Source organism: Lepidochelys kempii, chromosome 17, assembly GCF_965140285.1.
Source record: "Lepidochelys kempii isolate rLepKem1 chromosome 17, rLepKem1.hap1, whole genome shotgun sequence".
In the NCBI taxonomy this organism is placed as follows: Eukaryota; Metazoa; Chordata; order Testudines; family Cheloniidae; genus Lepidochelys; species Lepidochelys kempii.
In genome coordinates, this window is record NC_136396.1 from 16,775,479 (window position 1) to 16,798,933 (window position 23,455).

A 23,455-nucleotide genomic window follows, 5' to 3' on the forward strand; every position below is an offset into this window, starting at 1 on the left:
GTAGCCTAAATTTTCAAAAGTAAATAGTAATTTTAGGTGCCTTAATTCTTAGGCTATCAGCTTGAGTCACCTTTAAAAGAGCTGGGTTCTCAGGAAGTGCTGAGTACCCATTCTAAGAAAATCAGGCCCCCTTATGATGGGCACCCCAAATCACTAATCATGTTGCAATCTTAGTGTGTTCCTACGTAGATTCCCTAGCTAAATTCTGACAAATTTGAACTCCTTGATTTCCTTATGCATTGTGTTCACATCCTCAATGTGACAAGCTCTGTCCACTAAGAAAATATTAACTATAAAGAGAAGAGAGCAAGTGGTTTCTCAATGCACCTGAAAGGAAATGGCTTGTGGATAATTTGAGTTATAACTGTACTTCAGTGACTCTTGTATTCCTTCCCAGCAGACTTTTTTCTCACCCTTCTTAAAGCGTCACTATATAAATAAAAAGGAAAAGCTTCCTAGAGCAGCCCACTCAAACAGCAGATTATCCCTTCCTAATTTGTAATATTCTCTTAACTTCAGTAGGTACCCAGAGGCCGTTGTTCTGCAGGCAGCTTTTAGTATGTGTCCAGCCTTCAGGTCCATAGCTTGACATTTCTCAGGGGGGTGCTCTCTGACAATACATTAGCTTGCTTTAGGACTCTAAAACTATTGTTAAGGGCTGGTAATTTCCAGTCCATTGCGGTGCTGTCACTCACCATCCTGGGCGCCTGGTGAGTTTCAGATCTGAGCACCGGCAAGTTTCATATGTCCATGATTGTCCCTTTTGTAGAGCTATGGAATCAAAGTTCCATTTTTACGTGCAAATAAAATGATACGAACAAGGACCAGTATTCGTACTTCTCTCTAAACAAGAGGGTGCAGAAATTTTCTGCTGGTTTGTTGTGTTGGTTGGTCGCTTTCATGCTATAATTTGGGACCTGCTGAAACTAAGCAGTTTCCTTTATTTTACTTCCTCTCTTCAGGATTGTTTAATTTCTTACCGTTTCCAAGGACAGTGAAGCATTAATGTTACCGGGCTTGTTTTATCGATAGCCACAGTTCATATGTTCATTCAGTATGCAGTCTGCCTGGAGCAGGAGTTTGGCGGTAGAGTAGACAAGGAGGAATGTGGGCCAGGAGATTAAAACCACCTGTGACAGTAATCCTATTGCAATAGGTCAGCCCGTAACCTCTTAACACACCATGCCTCTTGCTCTGATGCAGAAGAACTAGTCCCAATGCCAAACTCAAGTCTGTGGGGTAAGACTATGATTATCTGAGAAGAAGAAAATTGCCTCTTGCATTAGCAATCTAGAAGATAAAAGGGAGTGATGGGGCGGTGAAGTCTCTTTGAAAATTGCAGCCATTGCAATTTTACCTGCCCGTAGAGCAAGTTCCATTGGAATAAAAACAACAGAAATAGAACTAAACCTTTTTTCCCAGCAAAGGTGGGATTGTTAAGGTTCATGGGCTACAGGAGTGACTCATCTTCAGGGCACATAGCAACCATGGTAGCAAGAATAGAGACATATACTGCGGAACCAGGCTTTTCACTTCCGAACAGGAACTCCATTAGCTGGAAGAAGAAAAGGAGTACTTGTGGCACCTTAGAGACTAACCAATTTATTTGAGCATAAGCTTTCGTGAGCTACAGCTCACTCCATTAGCTGGGTTATTTCAAATAAAATTGCAGCAGACGTCATTCAATTGATGTTGATTTAGCCAGAGTTACAGATTCCTACCACCACATGCCAGGCAGGCGCTCTCACCTACTTCTTGTAATTAAGAGGCAGCTATGGCTTATGAGACCAATTACGGCATGTCTGGGTGCATACACCGAGGATAGTGGAGAGTTGCCTTTGTGCAATTATCAAAGAGAATAGGTGACCCCTGAAGTAAATGAAAGGCAGTAACTCACTTGAGGAGCCAGACGAGATCATAAACCTAAAGACGTCATCTCTCCTCTTGCAGTTTCAATAACATTCGTCCAGGCAACTCATCTTGATTGCACCAGGATGCAAAGCAAGAGAATGGTTCCTTTAAACTGCTTTAACAGCATCTCAGGACTGTAGATTAACTCCAGGGTGCCGTCTTGCTTTTGTATTTTATTTATGTGAAATGCTGATCTTGTGGAGAGTCCTACCAGGGGCACCAGTGATGAAGCTGTATTCCAGAAGAGCTCAAGTAATTATTGGGTGGGAACATCACAGATCAGAAACAGGAGAATCAAAAGTGACTAATAATGGCGGATGCCATTTTGGATTCGTGACTTGAGACCTGAGTGGGACCTGATTTTCAGTAAAGTGCTGAGCACCTGCCCTCCGCATATCAGGCATCCGATGAAGTGAGCTGTAGCTCACGAAAGCTTATGCTCAAATAAATTGGTTAGTCTCTAAGGTGCCACAAGTCCTCCTTTTCTTTTTGCGAATACAGACTAACACGGCTGCTACTCTGAGGCCTCTATGAAGTGTCTCAGAATCCCTAGTCCCTAAAGAACCTTGCTTGTCATCACTATTTAGTGACAATAGCAGGTGTCACTCAAATAGTTTACATGCCTCCAGCCTGCACCCTAAATTCCAGCAGACATACACACATACATGGTTTTGATTTTCATCTAGCTAAAATATTGCTGATTACTCTAACCAAAATTATGCTATGTTCCCAATTATTGTTTTTGTTGGATGTTAATTTGGCACCAAGTATGGATTTTTTTTAAAAACCTCCCTGCTCACTGGCTGGAACTGTCAGCTTTAATTTACGAGCATCTCTGTCAGTGTGCAAAGGTAAAGCCAGTAATTGCTATTTCATTTATTTATTTCATGCTATTTATTGTCCATTCTCTTCACACTGGGCCTGATTCTCCTCTCAGGGGTTGTAATTCAGGAATAAATTTGATTAGATCAGTGGAGTTCCACCAGCATCACACAAGCTGCGTCCAGACTGTGGTGTGTACCTACGTGTGTCAGTGAAAGGCTCTGGCCGTGGGGAAAGGTTCTGGCAGTGGAAGGCAGCAGGAGACGTCATGCTAAATATAGCAGTGTGTAGATGCCAGTACCAGGAGGCTGGGCCACCCCAGCCCAAAGCAGCTCTTTAAACCCTTCCATGATAGTGCGGGGTTTATATACCCCATCACACACCCAGATTGAAATTAGCCCTTTGTAACTGTATCTGCAGACAGCAATACGGTGTTTCTATCTGTGGCTAGAATTCACTCGCTCTTTTTCTTTCTGACATTTTGTTGTCAGGGAAGTGTCCCCTTTAAATCCTACAGCGTATTGACACTAATGGTTGGCGTAGTGTCTTGATGTGTTTCTTTTGTTTGCTTTGCGCATTGCCTGTACCTAAGTGGGGACTTCAAATAGAATCTCTGAACTAGAAGAGGACACGTGAGAAGGCTGCAAATTCCCGTTGGGTTTCTGTTGGATACTCCTCTTCAGTGGTCCTGTTAACATGTAGGTTTAATGAGTGCGTTTTATTCCAGGGCTAGGCTGAGTGCTGCTTTGAGCTGCAGTTTCCATCTGGAGCATTCGCTAGGCTGCCAGCTCCAATCTTTTATGTTCTGTGTGTAATGCATTTACCAACAGAGCTAGAGCACAATAAAAGGTAAAGTGACTGAAAAAGTGGCTTATAGATTTATGGAGACTGTATATATTGCACTTGGGTGCATTTCTGCCATAAAAGGTTGATTCTGAAATAACGGTGATCTCTCCACCCGCTTGACTCACATTTTAAAATGCATCTGTTCTACCGAATAATTCCAGTATGTTACGCAAGCGCTTTGTGTTAGGAATGACTCTGAAAGGGAGAATGAATGTTCTGTGTCAAAGCATTAACTGTGCTGGTGAGTCTAATGCAGACTATCCCCATCCCCATATTTAACTGGGGGTTTCAGTGATCTGTAGCTAGGTGGCTAATGCCATCCACCAAAAAGAGTGGAGTTTCACATGTCCCTCTTTTCCTTCCATTCCAGGCACAGGCGTGCATGCTTCTCCAGAAGGCCCTGCAGACTCGGGATTTGAAGCTCTCCATGACGACGGAGGAGGAGTGGGAGGAGCTGATCAGAGAGAGTACCAATCAGATCACAGAGGTAATGAGAACTAGCAGGTTAAATGTGGGTCGTGCCCACTGGATGCCTTTTCTGCACCTGTTCCTCATGGGCTCATAGGGCCAAATTCAGATGTGGTATAATCGCTTTGGCTCCATTAAATTGACTTCAGTGCATTTGCACCCACTTACATTTGATCTGAATCTGGACCCCCTAGTAGCTAGCGAATGGTTTCTCTGGTGTTCATGCCACATGAACTCCTGCATGCTGTAGGACATGGCTGTTTTGTATCATATATAATAGGCCTGGGATGCTTGGCTGTAGGTCTGATAGAAGAGTGTGTGGATCCAAGTGGGAGAGGCTAAGCATGAGAAATAAACTTGCATGGGTCAGAACGTTTTAGGCATTTTAGATTCAATACACTAATGGCATTTTGCATGTACCTTTCATTGGAGAATCTTAAGGGGTGTCATAAATATTAATTTAACTTCGCAAAACCTCTGAAAGTTACACCTGTTTTACAACTAGATAACCCTGTAAGCCAAAGAGGTAAAGTGACTTGACTTGAGTGCGGTTGTAAGTGGAACCAAGATTTAGAACCCAGGAGTCCTGGCTCCTGGTCCCCTGACATAGCCCCGGACCACTCGCTGCTAATGGCAGATGGATATTTGCTAAGAGAATCCTAAAATCGTTTATTCTAAAAATAGAATGATGCCAAGATTGCAGCACAGCGAGAGCAAAAGAATGATGGGTCCACGCTGCTTCTGGTGCTTTAGGAGGGAGTGTTCCGAAACGGTACAAGGAGGGGGTCTCAGTCAACAGAGAGGGCTTAATTTCAGTGACTCATATTGGTTAGGGTCTTAGCTGTATCATTATCATCTCTCTGAGTATAGCTTTCATTCTTTGCACATTTTTAATTGGTTATGATGGTCTTAAGTTTCTATAGCAATAAGCAATATTAGAATGTTGTCAACAGATTGAATTTTCCTTCCTTGAGTAGGAACAAGAATTCCAAGCAAATCTATTTTAAGAAACTCAGGGATGACCTTTGTAGTACTCTCGAGAAATCGGGGAGTCTTGGGTTTCAGCAAAATGCATTTTATTAATGATTACATCAGTGACGCAATGGGTAGGATCAAATCAACTATCCTCCTCCGCAAACCTTCTGTGTCACCATGTCTCTTTCTAGCTGGCAGGCGCTGTTATATACCTGCAGGGCTCACAAGAGGGCCGTACGTCACATTAGTGATACACATTGAATTTTACGATGCCTCCATGTCATTCAGTTCAGGATCTAGTGTTATAACAAGCTTTGGTAGCAACATGAGCTGTTGCTGAGCTGAATGATTCTTCATCCCTTTCCATTTCTGTGGATGTTTGCATTTTAACAAAAACTGCCACAGTGTGGTCCAGGTAGATGGGGATTTTCAAGGAATCCTAAAGGAATTAAAATCCCGACTTCCACTGAATGTCAATGGTACTTGGGCACCTACCCCCTATGGCTGGAAAATCCCAGCTGTAGAGTCTGAATCTTCACTGCCATGCCCCAGATTTATACCAGTGTAACTTCTTTGAAATCAGTGAATTTACACTGGTGTATAACTAACATCAAGAAGTGCGGAACTAGCCCCATAAAATGCTGGTTAAGTGCTAAGTGTGGTGGTGGGGGTTAACAAATACACTGTATATAATTCCTAATTCACTGTAAAATGATCTGCCTGTTTCCGCGATTTAGTGCATTGCGAGGTTGAACGTTGTGCCAGAAAATTGTTTCCAAAGTTACAAACGTTGTAACAGACCTTGCTGCAAAAAGAGGACCCGGTGTTGTGGGGTGTTATTGTACTGAGTAACATAGACAGTGCCTGACTGATAGCACTAGAAACATGCAGTGGCTTGGTGGTCGAGTGGAAAGATTCTTACCAAGTGGGCACAGGTTCAAATCCTGGCTAATCTCCAGGAGAAAAAGGCGCATGACAGATCCAGTGGTTAGAAGCTGAAGCTGGACAAATTCAGACTATGAATAAGGCACACATTTTTAAGTGATGGTAATTAACCATTGGGACAACTTACCTAGGAACGTGGTGGGTTCTCAAACTTTCCAAGGGTGTGTCTGTACTTTGAGCTGGGGGTGTGAGGAGAGACACTGGCGTGAGCTCTCATCAAGCGAATGTGCTTAAAGAGACTGTTCCTGCTCTGGCAAGTGCAGCAGGGAAGGAAGCCACCCCGAGCACATACCTAGCTGTGTCTCTGACAGGCATATCCTTGGTGCGACGAACCTTTCTTGCCGCGCTCTGCATGGCTGCGTTCTGTTTTTAGCGTGTTAGCTCAATCAAAGCAACCATGTATTGAGCTGGGAATTGCACCTCCACCTTCTAGCCGTACCTTCAGTCAAGACTGGACATGTTCTTTTTCTTTTTTTTTTTTTAAAGGCTCTAGTTCAAACAGATGTGAGAGGCTTGATGCAGTAGCTTTTGGGTGAGGTTCTTTGGCCTGTGTTGTGCAGGAGGTCAGACGAGGTGGCATCTTGATTCTTTCTGGCCTCAAAATCTAGGAATGCCTTTGTTTATCTACAGACTAGGTAGGGCATAGGAAGAGGCAGGAGAAGCTTCTGGCTCACTAGGGGGTTCAGTCTCTCTTGCCTGCTCAGCCCATGATTCCTCTGCAAACTTGGCCAACTGGGAACAGGATGGAGACCAGTAACCCATTACATACTGGCAACTGGGAGGTGGTAACAGAACTTGCTGACTACTGGCAGGAGGGCGGATTTAGACGTGAAACGCTCAGTAGTCTCCAAATGTCCTGCACCACCCACCAAGCCATCTGTTTCCCAAAGAGGTGAAGGTGTGAGTGCAGCTTCTGAGATAACCTGAAAAGCCAGAACTGTTAAGTGGCTCTTCGCTAATGCCTGCGACAGCTGTTTAAACAGCAGCAGAACTGGCTAGGGAGGGATCAGTTCCATTCTTGCAGCCGTCAGTCAGGTTTGCAGCAGCAATGCCAGTGATTTCCCGGCAGTCAGGGGGCAGGAAGTGGGAGGGGGCGGATAGCGGGCGGAGGCCAGGCTGTTTGGGGAGACCCAGCCTTCCCTACCCGGCCCTCCATACAGTTTTGGAACCCTGATGTGGCCCTCAGTCCTAGTTCCACGGCGAGTACTTTTTAAAAAATATAAAGTTAGTGCAGCTTTTAAAGTTGCCCTAATTTGGGCACCTAGCCAACAGGATGGTGTTGCCAATGAAGAAGGAAGAATAATACTTGCCACTTGAATAGCTCCATTCACCTGAGGCTCTCAAAGAGCCTTAGCTATGTTTATTAATAGTAATAATAATAGCACCTATTCTTACGCAGCGCTTTTCATCAGTAGATCTGAAAGCACATTAAAAAAGGAGGGTTCAGCCATCACGTTGTTGAGGTAATCACTAAATAAAAACCATTTCACTGAAACCCGAGACTCCCAGCTTCCTGAAGAGTAGCACAAACATCGTTATCCCGGTTTTGCAGATGGGGAAACTGAGGCACAGAGAAGTGATGTGACTTGCTCACGGTCATGCAGTGGGCCAGTGGCAGAGCCCGGAATAGAATCCAGGTCACCTGAGTCCCAGTCCAGTGCTCTCTCCACTGCTGCCTCCCGATTAAACCTTGCAACAGCACTGTGTTAGAGAAGTAGCATTATCCCCATTTTGCACATGGAGAAACTAAGGCTCAAATGAATTACTCAGGGTCACACAGTAAGTCCAGTGGCAGAACCTAGGACTCCTGACTTCCCAGCCAGGAGATCCCTCCACCCTCGCTATATGTTTTCATGGAGTGGGGGCCATGCATACATTGGCTTTGCAGATTATTGGCCAAATCGCTAGCTGATGTCGCTACATTATAAAGATCTCACTTCAGATGCAGCTGCCCTGAATTCTTCTCACCTTGGTGCATTCCCTCACCCTCTTGTATCTGTAGAGCTCAGTTTTCTCTTTGTCCTCCTACTCTGCTGCTGTCCTGCCTTTAAAGTCGTCTCAGGGCCAGTGACCCATTGATAAAATTTGGTTAGGAGCCAATGTAATTCTCAGCCTTGGGCAGACTGTTTTGAGTGCATTACCAGAGACCTCTTTTCTGTGGCCAAGTCTCTAATGCTGCATGACCAACCCCCCGTCAACTCTTGCATAGGATGCTGCAACTGAGGTTGTAAGTAGGTGTTGAGAGTTGAAAGCCAGAGGGAAATGGAGAAGAGTTAATGAAACGTGTCACTGGAAAATTGGTACTTTTATTACTGAGCCTTTGTGGAAAACCTGTCTGTGAAGGTCAGTCTTTTCTTGGCTTGTGAACAGTGGTTTGCGGGTTGGTTTTTGTTTTGATCTGCCTTCTCCTGTAAATGCATCCTGGGATGGCCTGGATTAGTTTTTAATTTCCTATCAATGTAGCATCCTGTACAAAGGGAGGGGTCAGCAGGCAGTGCTGCTGTTCCTGTGCTCAACCCATCACTGTGCTGAGAAACTTGTGCCGAATTTGATACCACATCAGACCCCGTTAGCCTGTCTACCCTGGAATGAAGACTCTGGCTATAGCCAGTAACTGAGGCGTCCAGAGGAAAGTGCAAACGTCCCATGCTGTGATACACCTATTTGTGTGTGTGTTTGTGAACCCCTCCACCCCCATGGGTGATCATTTTAGGCCTTGTCTACATGGGAAAGTTGTGTTTTGTTTTTTTTTTCTCTATATAACCTCTGAGGCACGAATTTAATGTTGATTTAGTTCTGCCATTATAACGCCCCATGTGGTCGCTTTTGGGGGTTAGTTATGTTTGTTGCTTAGGAAGAGGTTTAAGCTACACTGGAAAAAGCCACTAGCGGGATTAGAGTTTACATGGTGGGAGAGAGAGTGAAACCATATAACTGGTCGAACTTTCCCATGTAGACCAGCTTTAGTCTCCAGAGTGCATGACATTTGATGACCTGTGTTGGCGTCTTAATTTGCATGGCTGTGAAAATCACCAAGTCCTTTTTAAAAAATCCAGCCACAGTGTGTGTCCTGATGATCTCCTGAGCCAGTGAGTCTGTGTGTGGTCTGTGGGTACATCTCAGCAGCAGCTTGGGTGGATGTGCCTGCACTAGCTATAAGCTAGCCAGCTTGCTGAATGGCTGTGCAGATGTGACAGAGCTGTTAAAGTGCTCTGTGGACATAGAATATTGCTGGGGAAGCATTCAGTCCTGTTTGTTCCATCCCGTGCACCCTGGCTGTCCTACAGTTTGTCTTTTTCTGTATTGTTATATGGCTTTTAAAAACCCCAAAGCTTTAAACTCAGAAAAAAAAATAAAATGTTCTGCATGAACTCGTTTTTGCCGATTTTTTTCCATGTCTGCCAAAATAAACGTTGCATAGAAAAACGTAGAGTCCTCCAATGATGCTCTTTTGAGTGGGATCTGTTCGGTCTCTCACGTGGCCGGGGACAAAAGAGGGTTTGATTTCGCTTCCTTCCCCACACATTAACGACCACATCCCCATTAACACTGGTCCTTTCCAGGCTAAGTAATTGTGCCCTACCATCCCTGCCTGCACCTCCTGCTTCCTGCACTATCAGCTGCATGCATATAACTGGGCAGCATGGAATTCACCCGCCTTTCTGCACAACCTCCATAAATGGGCAGGAAGGGAAATAAATTTTGAGGTTTGAGCCTGATTTATCACAAGCTGATCATTCTGGGGAGGAGATAATATGCTGCCTCCTCCATAGTGTTGGTGGTAGCTACCATTTTGTTTGGGAGTATGGTTTGATAGCCCTTCCTTAATGTACAAATGGAGAAGAGTTCTCCCATTCCACAGATGCTGCCTATGCTGGACCTGTTCTGTGGGTAAACAGAGGTCTTCTGTCTTCAGACGTATCCATTTGAAACCTTTTGCCCTTGCTGAAATTAAATGATTGAGCAAACTGTAGTTGGTTGTGGCCAAAGATGATGAGTGCGGGGGCTTGGTGGAGCTGTGAAAGTGTTTGTGCTTTTGTATCCATGAGGTCATAGGTTAGGGCCTCGCTCATCTGTTGCAAAAGTAGTGAAAATTCACCGGCGAGGTAGTGGTTAGGATGCCGCAGGCTCCTTGGGTGACCTTAGTCAAGTCACTTAGCCTCAGTTCCCCATCTGTAAAATGTGGATAGTAGCACTTCCGTACTCTCAGGGGTATTGTGAGGATAAATACATGTGCGATTGTGAGGTGTTCAGATAGCATGGTGATGGGTCCCATAAAAGTACCTAAGATTGAATGCTTTGGGGGTTTTTTATTAGGCTGTTGATTTTTTTTTTTTTCTTGGCCCTAACTAGAGGAATCCTTTCTACTTGCAAATCTCTGTGTAACAATGAAGGAGTGAACTTCACTCTAAACATTAGAGTGGACTTCCTGTAATTTGAAAAGCTTGCTGAGCTGTTTGCTGGGCTGGACAATAACCTTCAAAGCAGGAGTTTCCTTGGCAATGTCTGGGTGTACCAGGGGATGTGAGGTAGTGAAAGGTGCAGACATCTGGCATAGTACTCCATCACTAATCTGTACATTCATCCATTAGCAACCAGGTCTGTTGTGTGGGAGGAGGGAAGGATGGGGATAGCGCGCGGCATGTGGAAAGAACGCAGCTTGGCTGTGGGTTTTGTTTGACTTAATGGAAGATCCACCCCACGGAGCTGTGACTGATATGTCAGGTGAAGGGCTGTTTGTTTTATATAATGAAGTATGCTGGAGGGTGTGCCAGGGATATAGCATTTTGAACTGGTGCCTGGGCCCTGAGCTAGGAAACCAGCCCTCCTCTCTCAGTAACAGAATGATTATCTGGGATATTGCTGTGTTTCTTATCAGCCTAGACTAACTGTTCCCACTTCAAAAGTACCAGGCAAGAAGACGTACTGCTTGGAGCTCCCTCAGGCTGCAGAGCACCCCACCCTGAAATGTAAAGGCTTTGAGACGTGTTGAACCCATAGGGCCTATTTCATTGCCATGGTGTCTTTCCACTGACCACTCCACAGATAGCTCAGGGAAGGAAGGGTGTCTCTCAGGTTAGGGTACTGGCCTTGGACTCTGGAGACACCGGTTCAACTCCCTGCTCTGCCACAGACTTCCTGCACAACCCTGGGCGTGGACTTATTCTCAATGGGTCCTGAGGCACAGCTGTGGCTGGCCTGGGTCAGCTGACTTGGGGTTGCAGGGCTCGGGCTACAGGGCTAAAAATCGCAGTGAAGACCCTGCAAGGCAGGGGAGGGTGAAATCTCAGAGCCCGGGCTGCAGCTTGAGCCCAAACATCTACGCAGCTGTTTTTAACCCTGGGAGCTCACGTCAGTTGACCTGGGCTCTGAGAGTGGGTGCTGTGGGGATTTGCATTGCAGTGTAGATGTACTCTCTGTCTCAGATCCCCATCTGTAAAATGGGGATCTTAGCATTGTCCCACCTCACAGAGATGCTCTGATTAAAGACAGCAAGGTGCTCAGATGCTACCGTAAGTATTTGAGAGACAGACAGCTTGTGCTTTGGATCAGTGTGGCTATTTGTTTGCTTGTCTGATTTTTTTAATACCTAATGTAACTTAAAGCTCTTGGCAGGAATAGGGGGAAACTCAAGGTCTTACACATTTTATACAACATGGCTCTGGTTCTGCAAACCCCGGCATGCACGGTGACACCCCATTGACTTCGGTGGAGCCCTGCACAAGTGCAGAGATCCAGCAGCACAAAGCAGCAGGATCGGGTTCTGGGTTTGTATTTAGTTCTGTTTTTAAAGGGCAGATTTGTAGCTGGTTGAGGAGTGTGACTGCACCTGATTTACAAAGTTACCATAATGGTGCTTGCAAATCAGGTAACTGCATGTACACAGGTTTCAGAGTAACAGCTGTGTTACTCTGTATTCGCAAAAAGAAAAGGAGTACTTGTGGCACCTTAGAGACTAACCAATTTATTTGAGCATAAGCTTTCGTGAACTACAGCATCCGATGAAGTGAGCTGTAGCTCACAGAAGCTTATGCTCAAATAAATTGGTTAGTCTCTAAGGTGCCACAAGTACTCCTTTTCTTTTTGCATGTACACAGCGTATCTGTCTTACCTGCATGTTTAGTTACCTTGAATTATACCTGGTATAATTACCACAGGAATTGTGTCTCCAGACTGGGTGTGCAAGTGTGTGCCAGTTTGGCCTCCAGAGTTATACTAAACATGGGAGTGAGCCTGTGACCTGTTTTTAGGAGGGAAGCTGAGGGCATTTCTCTTCTGCTTTCCCTTCCCTTCTGAAGTTTCCTGGCTACAAATGTGCATTAACTTCCTAGTCTAGGACTATATTTCTCTTTTTCCTCTGTGTGTGTGTGTACGTGTGTGTGTGTGTGTTTTTCTTCATCCCCCTGGTATATGCTTTGTGTTACCACTTCTACAGAGGTTACATGTGCTATTTACTGTCAGTTCTACGTGGCCCCCACTGCTGTAGTATCTGAGACCATAACCAACTCCGTTGTCCTCACCTCTGTGATGTAGGCATGTGCTATTATCCCCATTTCACAGAGACACATTGAGGCACACAGATACTTGCCTAAGATTATACAAGAAGCCTGTGGCTGAGCAGGGAATTTGAACCCAGCTGTCTCGAGTCCCAGGCTAGCCCCCAAACCACCGGACTGTGCTTCCTCCTACTCTGGTCCTCTGTTGAAGACCAGTTTTTGTGTCTCTCACTCGCTTTAGTAATGCTGGAAAAATAATGAATTGGAAAATTCCAGATGTGTTTTGCACTCCAGACAGCAGCCCTATGGGCAGCAAGGCTTAGATTAAGAAATGCCACACATTGCAAATGGCAGAAGCCTTCAGAGGCAGCAGATCCCCTGTGTAGCCACTTCCACCATTTGAACATGAGCAGGATGAGGTAGAGACTCGGCTGCTGGTATTTGGCTTGGAGTGAGATGGGAATTCCAGCTGTGAAAACTGCCTTCATATTTTTTCCTCTTGGAGAACTACCTGCCCAAATACGCTGACAACTCAGATGTGCCAGAATGATTTAACTGGCGAAGGTGTTGCTGAGCTGAAATCTGGGCTGAGTTTCCTTGTTAAGTGGCACTGGTGGTTCTTGGGGTAGCAACAATGGAAACAGTAGGAAATACTGTAATTGGCCAATAGTGCCAGTGTGGACATAAAGGATGTCCTAGATGGTTAGAGAGAGTGACAGGGTAATTTGATCAGTCAGCTGTCCTTGTGAAGGATCTTTTAACTACAAGTTCCATAACCTTGAACAAGTCATTTCACCTCTCCATGTCTCTGTTTTCCCTTGTATAATAGGAGGATATTTATCAATTTTGCAGGGGTTTAGTTAGTATCTTGCGAGGATGTTACAGATGCCTGAAGTAGTATTAGAATAGTTACATATTTGGTGTGCCATCTGTTGTTTGGTAATCACTTCTGCTTTACATTTGTAAAATGAATTTTAAAAGTTTGAGCTTTCAGTAGTAGAAATTGCATTCCATATAGTGACTTGCGTACCTAGACAGACAGTGCAGAGGTTTGCGGGGGTGTGAAGAAAACCAAACCCTCATGCAAGCCTGTGACGTACAAACAGTAGTCTATGCTGCAGGTGGCAAGAATACTTGGGCTGATATTTTTCAAAGCTGCTGATGGGATTTGGAGATAATTCTCAATAAAATGGGCTGACCCACAGCTGGGAAACAAACGCCTCCAGGGACTGAGGACCATCGGAAACCTTACCACCTGCCATTTCAAATGCAAGGCATGTTGCATTGGCACGCCTTGTCCAACATAAACACGTATAACAACTTAAAAAACCCTCCCTTGTCCATGTGTCTCCCTCTGCGGAGAGGATGAGAGGAATAAACACTTGTGACAGAAGTTAGTCGCCTCGCGTAATGCACTGCTGGAAGGCGCACAGATACTATGGTGATGAATGCAGCGTAAGAAGCTACGTAAAATAGAATGGGAATTGGGTGCCCAAGGCTTCCGAGGCAGCTTTAATCATCTCCGCTGTACCGTGCACAAGGATTCTAATAAACTAATGTGCTTTCACACTTGGAGGAAAATCTTCATTGCCCCCGTCAAAAAATGAGTATGAGCTGGAAGAGAAACCCAATAGGATAAACCGTGTCTGGATCCGATTTCATTAAAATCATTCTCTCCAGCTTCTGCACCATTGAAACTTGCACAAGGGGCAAGAATGAATATTGGCTTCTTCTGTGCTGGGTGATTGCCAATCATTTGTCTGATTGAGCTTCTCACCAATAGCCACTTGCAGGTGATCGTTTTGGTTGGGTGGGTGTTTACATAGCGTCAACAGTATGCTGGAGTCTTCTCGAGATTTTACCTGGCATAACTAAATCTAAATACCCTCTCACATGCAAACCACCTACATCAGTGCAGACTGGTACAAAGCAGGGTTTTTGCTGAAGTAACTTAGTAAAGCACTTAAGTCAGTGGGACGAAAGCCCGTGTTTTACTGCATCAGTGTAACTGCATCAGTTTGGTTATATTGAAATCCATCGAGATTAAAGGAATTTGCACCAAAGACCTGATTTCAAAGGTGAGAAACCAATGCCGTTTTAATTTCAGTGAGAGCTGCAGGTGTTCAGTACTTCTGAAAATTAGGCAATAGGTAGTTCAGGACTGATCTTGCTCCCACTGAAATCGGTGGGAGTCTTCCCTTTGATTTCAGAGGGCTCTGAATCAGGCCTCAAACCCAATGGCATGGTGCTAGTGCCTGGGAATTAAGAACTCAAACTGAACAGAAAATATTGAGTCTCTGTCTACCATTTCTCTAAGCTCAGACAATGACACAAACAGCAGACACAGTGGGAAGTCAATGGGGATTTTGAAGTCTTTGTTTTAATGATCAGAAGCGTTGTTATTTTTCAAAATGTCAAATAGTTTTATTTCTCTTTAGTTTCCCTCTCCCACCCTTTGTTTTTTCTGTGTAGATTATAAGCTCTTCAGGGCAGAAGTGTCTCTCACTAGGTATTTGCACAGCACCTACCATAAGCAAATGTAGTCCTTTTCCTAAACTATTCGTGAATTGTCTGAGACCATAAGGGGCCCCCCACTCTCGACTGATCTCAGCTTCAGGAATACAAAGAATAATGCGAGTCTGGTAGCACCCTATTTTACTATTAGCAAGGATCGTTTTAATACAAATCTATCTCTGCTTTGGTGGTTTAAACAAATAATTGACTTGCTGATTTTTTGTGGGGGGAGGGGTAAGTGGAATAAATGGACTGTGCATCGTCTCTGGAATAATTTCATGCATGCGAGTATTTTTAATTACACAGCTAATATTTGTTTTGTTTTTCCTTTTACCTGAGAGACTTCAGAGCCATTGACTCGTGTGTAACCTTGGAGGTTATTGATAGCTCTGGCACAGGGAAGGGAAGCATAGTTTCTACCCACCCAGAGGGAATAATCAGCAACTTATTGAAAGTCAAATGGAGTGATGGTGTGAATTCTAGCCTGCAGAACATGGTGGCATTCAGTTGCTGGCTCTGATTGGTAGATGTGGAGCATTTGGTGGACCTGATCATGAAATGATTGTATTTTTGTAAGAAATTTAATTCAGGGGTGCGGAATCCCTTAAAGATAATGAGCTACCTTGTACTCCGATAGTTATATAATGATATGTTTCTGCTTTATTTTCCTGTAAAGGTATGCATCAGATTGTCTTGCCAACTGATGTTTTACCCTGATGTTGCAATCCACAGTCAAAGAAGGCGCTTCCCTGGTGCAATAGAATTCTTTATACTCCTCAGAATCTGCTATACATAAGGGGGTTGACTCTGATTTCATTTACTCTGGTGTAAACCAGGAGTAACTTCTCTGAAGCTGTTGGAGTTGCCTTGGTGTGGCCGTTGAGTCAGAATGAGACCTATGTTCTATGTGATACAGTGGGGATAAGCGTCTGGGTGCGTGCTCTGATGTCTGTTTCAGGTACTTATCACCATAGAATCTGCACACTTCACACTCTTTAATGTATTTATCCTCAAAACACACCAGGAGGCAGGGCAGTACCATTAGCCCCATTTTACAGGTGGGGAACTGAGGCATAAAGAGGCTGAGTGACTTGCACAAGGCTACACAGGAAGTCTATGGCAGAGCCGGGAACTGGTCTCCTGACCACTGGCGCATCCTCCCTCTTTAACATTTACAAATGTCCAGATTTCTTTACCTTCTTAATTCTACTTCATGTCTGAAGTGAGTAAAGTTCTGCTAGAGGTGGGCGAACAATTCTCAAGGGAAGTTTATTCAGCAGATGTAGTCCTTTTCCTAAACTATTCGTGAATTTTCTGAGACCAAACTGCAATCTTTATATATCTGTTTGCTATTTGAAATTGAACTGGCTGATACAGGAGCCTTGACAGCTCAGTGTAGACAGGATCTTGAGTTGCAGAAGAAAAGGAGAAGTTTCTGAAGAGACTCAACAGGTCTGTAGTTGTGAATTCATAACCTAGTGTGTGTGTTCCAGGACTCCACATATGATGTCACTTGGCACACAGTCACATTGAGACACTTTCTGCAGCGGTCGGTGCCTTTTCGCACTTGTCCCCCATGTGAACTTGTGGCTTTCCTGACTTGTTCCAGATAAACTCTCTCCCCTTTCCCTACATACACAGTATACAGTCATTCTCACCCCCTTGGTGTCATTTGGCTTCATTGCAGCATGGATTGATTTAAATCAAAGCGATTTAAATAATTGATTTTAAATCAGCAAGCATGAAACCTTGATTTAAATCATCGATTTTAATCTTGTACTTTTTAGTTATTTTCCTAAAGGAAGTTTGATTGTCACTAGTTAGTAACCATTAATACATGCTGATTTGCAGCTAAATATAGGCTCTACCCTAAATTTGGTGCTGTTTTTTGCTAATCCGGAGGATACACTATGTCTATACACATTCATTTAAGCGATTAAATAACTTAACTTATATTTATTCAGATTCTTAATTTTCAAAATGTGTATGTTGGGGTAAATGATGCATTTCTTATTTACTCGATGATGATTATTTTTTCACCTGTACTGCTGAGCTCCCCATCAGCATCAACAAGCGCCTTTGAATGTACTGGATACATAAGGAATAGAAGTTTATCAAAATATGTTTTGCATTTAAAACTGATTTATTAAACAAAGGAAATATCTGTAGTTAGTCAGTTGAGCTGATTGTTTTGGGTCACCCTGTCCTTCAGGATTTCAGAACTAGTAAATCTCATTCTTTTAGGCCTCATTTTCCTCTTCTAATTTATGAATAAAAATAAGTGTTCCTGCTTTTTGAACTCCCAGTTGGTTTCTTAACTTTGAATGAACTAGTCATTGAATTGAACTAGTTGAATGAACTGAAATGAAGAAAATATTCTCTCTCTGCAGCTGTGGTTTAGCACTTCAACACACTGGTTCCAGGTGCTTAGCCAGTGATTGCCTCTAGTTTAGTGGTTTGACTTTCTTTGAAACTTGACAGCCAACCTGTACCATTTAGTATTGTTTTTATATTTAAAGTAAATTATTTTAATAGATTATAATCTAAGTTTAGACATTAACATAGGTTGTCATAATTTAAAATGTAATGTTAAATAGGGTTTTTTTAATGTAAAAATATGATTGATTTAAATCATAGTATTCTTATTCACTGTGCTTTATTGGTAACTTGAATAATAATAATAATACCAGGAGGTAAATCTGAGCCTGAACTTTCTCCACCAGCCTGACTGTTCCATCTTGTCTCTGCCTCTACTTCCCTCTAGCCAGATGGTCATGTGGATCTCTCCACAGCAGTCCAGATTTGTTGACCTTCAGAGAATGTTGCATGGCTTTTGAGGGGAATTTATTTCTTATTTTTGCAGCATGGTTATCAGGGGAGTTGATGTTTGGTTTGTTCCCTTTTCACTGCATTAACTGTAATTGCCTGAGGTACTGAGGAGATGAAGATGGGAGTGAAAACTTTTGTTGGACTGTTCGTTTTCTTTTAAAAAAAAAACCTAAATCAATAACTATTCTGCTGGAGTTGAGAAGTCACAACTCACCACCATGGAACCTAGGGTGGGCCTAGAGCAGGGTGTGCATAGTGCAGTGAGGTAGCAACACTGAGTACTAAGGCTAAGATTTTGTCAAGGATATTTTTGGTAAAAGTCATGGACATTCAGGATTCTAACACCTGTCAACAAAAGACCCAGCATCTCTGTGCAGGGTGGCTGCTGCTGCTGCCCTTCATGCTTTGTTTTCCCTTCTTCCCCTCATAAATAAATCTGGCCTCCTTTTAACCCATCACCGCTACTGCTTGCGTGGCTCTGCTTTAAGCCGAAGCATGCTGGTGTCTCAAAGCCTTCAGTGCATAAAGGAAATACAGAGAGAGATTATTTTTTCCCTCTCCTTTTTGGTGAACATACACTTGGTTGACAAGATCCCTCTTGGGACTCGTGATTGGTGCTTCCTAGACATACGTGGTAATAGAGTTTTGCATTAGCAAGTTGTGTGTAAATCCCCGGTCCTGCTGCCGTTGAACTGAATGGTGGTTTCTCAGTAGAAGCTGTTTTCCAGCAATGGAGTTCTCCTTTTAGCGGGTGAGATATTAACTTTCCTCTTTTATCCCGCATACAGTAGTAGGTCTCTAATTGCTGCAGTCTCCCAGCAATGCAGGATCGTGCCTTGCTTTGTTCGGTCATGTTTATTAACCCAAGCGATAGCGGTTCCTGGCACTTATCTTAGGCTCTCCTGCAGTCTGATGCCTCTTGCCTTTCTGAGTGTTTTACTGATGTTTTAAACCTGCAAATCGCTCGTTGTCTGCTTTTTCTTGAGGGAAGCTCTTTGTTTTTTAGTTTGATTCACCTTCGTTTTAGTTTGATGTTCCTTCCTTCCTTTTGCAGAGTTTGAAGGTGGTGACCGAGTTCAAGGTGAAAGTTGACCAGGAGAAAGTCATTAAGTGTTTGGAGCTGTTGAACTTCCTCATCAAAACTGTGAACCAGCAGGTGAGCCCAGACTTTGGCCGAATTTGTGACCACTTCCAGGTTCAGTCCATCATACATGCTGTTGACAGGCCTGCTGCTTCAGTCAGCAGCTGTCCTGTTTGCATCCTGCATGAAGGTCTGTTTCCAAATGTTACACTGGGCTTTTAACCAGATGGCTCCCCACTGAAGCCAGTGCAAGTCCCATGTCTATATCCCTGTACAGCTTTTAGAAAATGAGTTAGTAGCTAAGTCTGATGACAGAAAAACCCTTAACATCCACAATAATTATAATAATATCTAGCTCTTATATAGGGCCTCTTGAACTGGACCTGCTTGGACAAGTCACTTCCCTTTTTCCTGAGCCTCAGTTTCCCAATCTGTAAAATGGGAATAAGGATACTGCCCTACTTTGTAATGTGCTTTGAGATATCTGGGTGATAGTTATTATATAAAGAGACAGAGCAGAGAACATGATTAGCTTTGATTCCAAAAAAGGATAGAACTGCATTAAAGGCCCCTTACAAAAATGCTTTCCTAACATCCCTTTCTCATGGGAGCAATACTGTGTTGCTACAGGGACATTATGGGCCTAGGAATGGGAGGGTGGGTGTCCGCAAGATGGCAGATGGGTTTGAAACCAGGATAAGCCACGCAGGTTCAAGTCCGTTTTGACACAGATGCAACGTCTTTGCACTAGAGGTATGTACTAGGGCATTGTCCCCCAAGATAGACAGTTCCTAAGGAAGGGAAAAGCCTAGTGGCTGCTGGGAACTGGCTGAGGGTTGGGATTTGCCTGTTGTAGCTTCTGGTTTAGGGAATAGCTGGGTGCAGTGCCACGGTGAATGAGGATTGAATGCAGTTCATTGTCGGTCTTCATTTACTACAGTTCTCCTTGCAGAAGCTGAATGTGGAGTTGGCGGAGCTGAGTCAGGCATTACAAGCTCTGAGCCAGCAGGAGGGGTTTGGGAAATCCGTGCGCCTCGACAGTCTCTACTGGAACGTCATGAAGCTGCTGGGATTTGCGTATGTACCCTCCGCTCCGGGGCCTCTACGCCAGTTTGTGCATTGGGCTTTCTGTGCTGCTCTGGCTTCTCAGATTGGGGAAATAGGAAGAAACAGATCCGTGCCTTTGCCATATAGGAGACTGAATGTCAACCTGAGCTGAGCTCATGGGGCTGGTGGAGTTGGGACCTCTTTAGGCCAAGTGTGGTATGTACAGGTGTCTCGTCAGCCCTGGGGGAAGGAAAGCAAGCTCTCCCTGATCTTGGATCACCTTCAGTTAGCTGCTCTGCTGTCTCCGGACACTTCACGTTGCAGTTAGGACCAGCCTTCAGCTGGAACAGAGTTGCAGCCCAGGGCAGACAGGGGCAGTGAAGGAATTCCTGGAGGGGAGTGGTTTGCCATTCTACCCCTCACGTTGTGAGTATGACTAGCTACTGCGGAGGCAGTCCTGGATGAGGAGAGCAGAAATACTCAACCAATGGGTCTGAGTAGCAAGCAGGTCAGCTGTTTCAGAAATGACTTGTGATTTTGGGTGCCCTGCTTTCTGGATGCCCAAATTAAAACGCTTCAGTGGGTAGGGTGCCCAGGTCCTTCTGAGGTGTCTCAAGTTAGATTCTCAAGATCACTGGTCACTTGTGACCATTGCAAGAGATCCGGAGGGCGAGGCCAGCCGGTTTAGGTGACTGTTTTAGGCTCCCACCCCTTCCTTGAGCTCTGTTACCCTGTGAGTCTCTGTGAGTAGGGAATAAGTTAGTTTCTGCATCTCTCAGCAAGGCTTTAAAACCATCTCGGAATAACAGGGTGGGAGTCAGGCACAGGGGCTGAATATGTCTTGTATCTGTCCGACCGAGCGGGTTAGTTGTTGGACTGTATTTAACTTCTGCCCAAGGGCAGAAAGAAATGCTCTGTTCCTGGAAATCTGTCTTGTTTGTGGGCTAAAATCGAACTTTACAGCTTTGCCACTTCCTGGTGGTGGCGTCAGTTTAATTATTATGCACACATTAGAAGACGTGGTCCAGGATCTGCAGGGGAGGGACTTGTGAAGTGTGTGTGACTCATTTCACAGGATGCATAGGCATGCAGTTTGGGTTTTAAGGGCTTGACCCAAAGCCCATTGAAGTAATTAGGATAAATCCCGAAAAACATCTTTTATCCTGCTAATGCAGTAGTGTAAGCTCTGGTAGAACATACCAATGAAGGAATAGTACTGGCCCTCTTTATCCACAGCTGAAACCATTGCTTGGCATTCTCTGTCCCTCTCATCTCCTGCCTGAGTTTACAGGGCCCAGCTGCCGTAAGCAGAGACAGAGTGGAGTGTTGGTGGCTTATGTATCAACTAAGGAACAAAGTGGAATCCAATTAAGTTAACGAACGGGGGGTTTGTGGTACTTTCTCCCCCTTCGTGACACGTTCTCATTTTTCAGCCTAACTCAAGGGCGTTCTGTCTAAGTGATGCTGAAGGCTCATGTTATAATGGCAGATAACAAGAGCAAATGTTGCTACCCAAACGACCAGCCTGGCAGTGCCCGAGGGAGGCTTTAGGGATTCCAAATCTTATTCCCTGCATGGTTCTTGGATTGCGTCAGTTCCTTGGGCTGGCACCAGGGGGCTGGAGGGGTCGCAGCACACTGACTGGTGCGGTTTGGCCCCATCTTTCCCGGGTGGAGTCACTGATGAGCAGCCCTGAGAACCCGAGACCTCTGCGGTGAAGAGACACACTGACTTGAGAAGGGTTTTCTGGATTAAAAAACAAGGAGACAAGCCAGGGAAATTCAAGACTGGATCCTTTCCCGAATCCCTGCTCTGTGCGTTCTGAGATACACGGTAGCTGTTAGCAGTGCTGTCACCTAAGTGGTTCAGCAGGCAAATGGACCTGGATTAACTGACTCACGCTGCCCCCAGGGGAGAGCCAGGGAGGTGGCCGGGTTTGTCATAGGCTGGTGTAACTTAGCAGGGTTAGAGGTGAGGCAGTCGAAGTGTCGGTTGGGATTGATGGCATGCTGAAAATGGCCTGGACCTCACTCTTCTGTCACGCCGTACGAGGACAAAGGGCACTAGATAGAATTAAATAGGAGTGTGGTTTCACATAGCGTCTTGTAAACACGGGCAATTGCTGCTGCATAACGAATGAATTCATGCTGGGGTGGAGGGGGCTAGCCTCCCCGCAGTGGAAATATTGTGGGGCCTCCACCCCTGTGGGAACTTGCTCAGGCCTGGAGTAGGGGCTGGAATGAGCCCAAAAGTTAAGTAGGAACCCCTGAGATCCTCCTTTCCATCTTTGAGCTGGCTGCCCCAATCAAGTCTCTTGCTCCCCCTCCTGTCCCCCCACTCCCCCAAACTTGTGTACTCAGAGAGAGAGAGACACACACACACACAAAATGTATACAGCATTGTTCATTACTGGAGTTGGGGTTGCCTTCCTCTGAAGCTCTTGTTTATCTTCTTGGATTCCAGCCCAGCTGGGGTTGTCGTGTGATCAGATGGAGCAAATGTTCAGATAATGTAATCGACTCTATGTGGCTCTGAATGTAGCTTACCTGCTCTATTTGCTTGCTATGTTACGCTTCCCGTGACGCGCTCATGCTTCCGCTTGCTGTTACTGGCCCGTACTGCCGTCCGTAGGGGGCAGGCTGCGGTGCATGTCACCTTCCTAGCTGGAACGTGCCATGATCTGTGGTGCTCTTGGTTTACAGGCGCCCCAAAAAGGAGAAGGCAGTGGCCCGGCCTGAGCACGCCCCTGGAGCAAAGTCTCTCAAGCGGAAGAAGAAAGGCTTCTTGCCAGCTACCAAGAAACGCAAAAAGGCTCTCCAGGAGAACGGGGCGGAGAGCGGCGGAGAGGCTGGCCCAGAGAACAGGGCAGAGAGCGGCAGAGAGGCTGGCCTAGAGGGAGGGGAGGCTGCAGCACGGAAGAAGAACAAAAAGAGGAAAGGAGGAGTGGGAAAGGGCGGTGCAGAGGGCCCTTCGCCAAAGAAGGCCAAGGGGAGCCATGGCCAAGAAACTCAGGGGAAGCAGGGTAAAGCCAAGAAGAAGAAGAAGAAGAAAGCAAACAAAACACCAGCTCAAAAGGCATGAACTGTGTGGACTTAATCAGACCTGGTTGGGATGTTTTAATAGCTTATATATACTTTTGCACTATCCCATAGTTTCAATAAACCATCTGTGGTGCTGAACCCTACGACCTGCCTGTCTGATTCATGACCGGGGAATCTTCTGAGTGCAGGGTGTCGCTGTCTGCTGAACCTGAAGCCTGGGATCAGATAGACACATCCCTGCCTCCAACCCCTCTGCATGTGTCCTCACGCTCTCTGCTCTGTAACCGTGATGCAGTAGCAGTGTGCCCCCAGCTACCGTCCTCCTTCCTGTCAGGGTGATTGTCTGGGATAGCGGGAGCTCTTGTCTCGCTCATGTCTCTGCTTTGCCAGCGGTAAGATCTGTTTTTCTTTGGAGATTAGGCAGGTAGTTGGCCAGTCAATCAATGCTGACATTCTGCAGGTCAGAAATGGTCTCTGGT

The 23,455-nt window shown here is 45.1% G+C and overlaps 1 protein-coding gene across 2 annotated transcripts in view; it reads left to right on the forward strand.

The window, feature by feature from the left end:
• Nucleotides 1-23,114, forward strand: part of MYBBP1A (MYB binding protein 1a) — an 80,869-nt gene extending 57,755 nt beyond the window's left edge. Inside the window, exons 24-27 of one of the 2 annotated variants that reach the window (XM_073315348.2) lie at nucleotides 3,950-4,066; nucleotides 18,862-18,963; nucleotides 19,829-19,965; nucleotides 22,638-23,114. In XM_073315348.2, coding sequence (XP_073171449.2) covers nucleotides 3,950-4,066; nucleotides 18,862-18,963; nucleotides 19,829-19,965; nucleotides 22,638-23,016 — 735 coding nt within the window. In that variant the 3' untranslated portion in view covers nucleotides 23,017-23,114. The remainder of the gene's footprint in view (nucleotides 1-3,949; nucleotides 4,067-18,861; nucleotides 18,964-19,828; nucleotides 19,966-22,637) is intronic. The other variant, XM_073315349.2, reaches the window with a different exon arrangement.
• The last annotated feature ends 341 nt before the right edge of the window (nucleotides 23,115-23,455 follow it).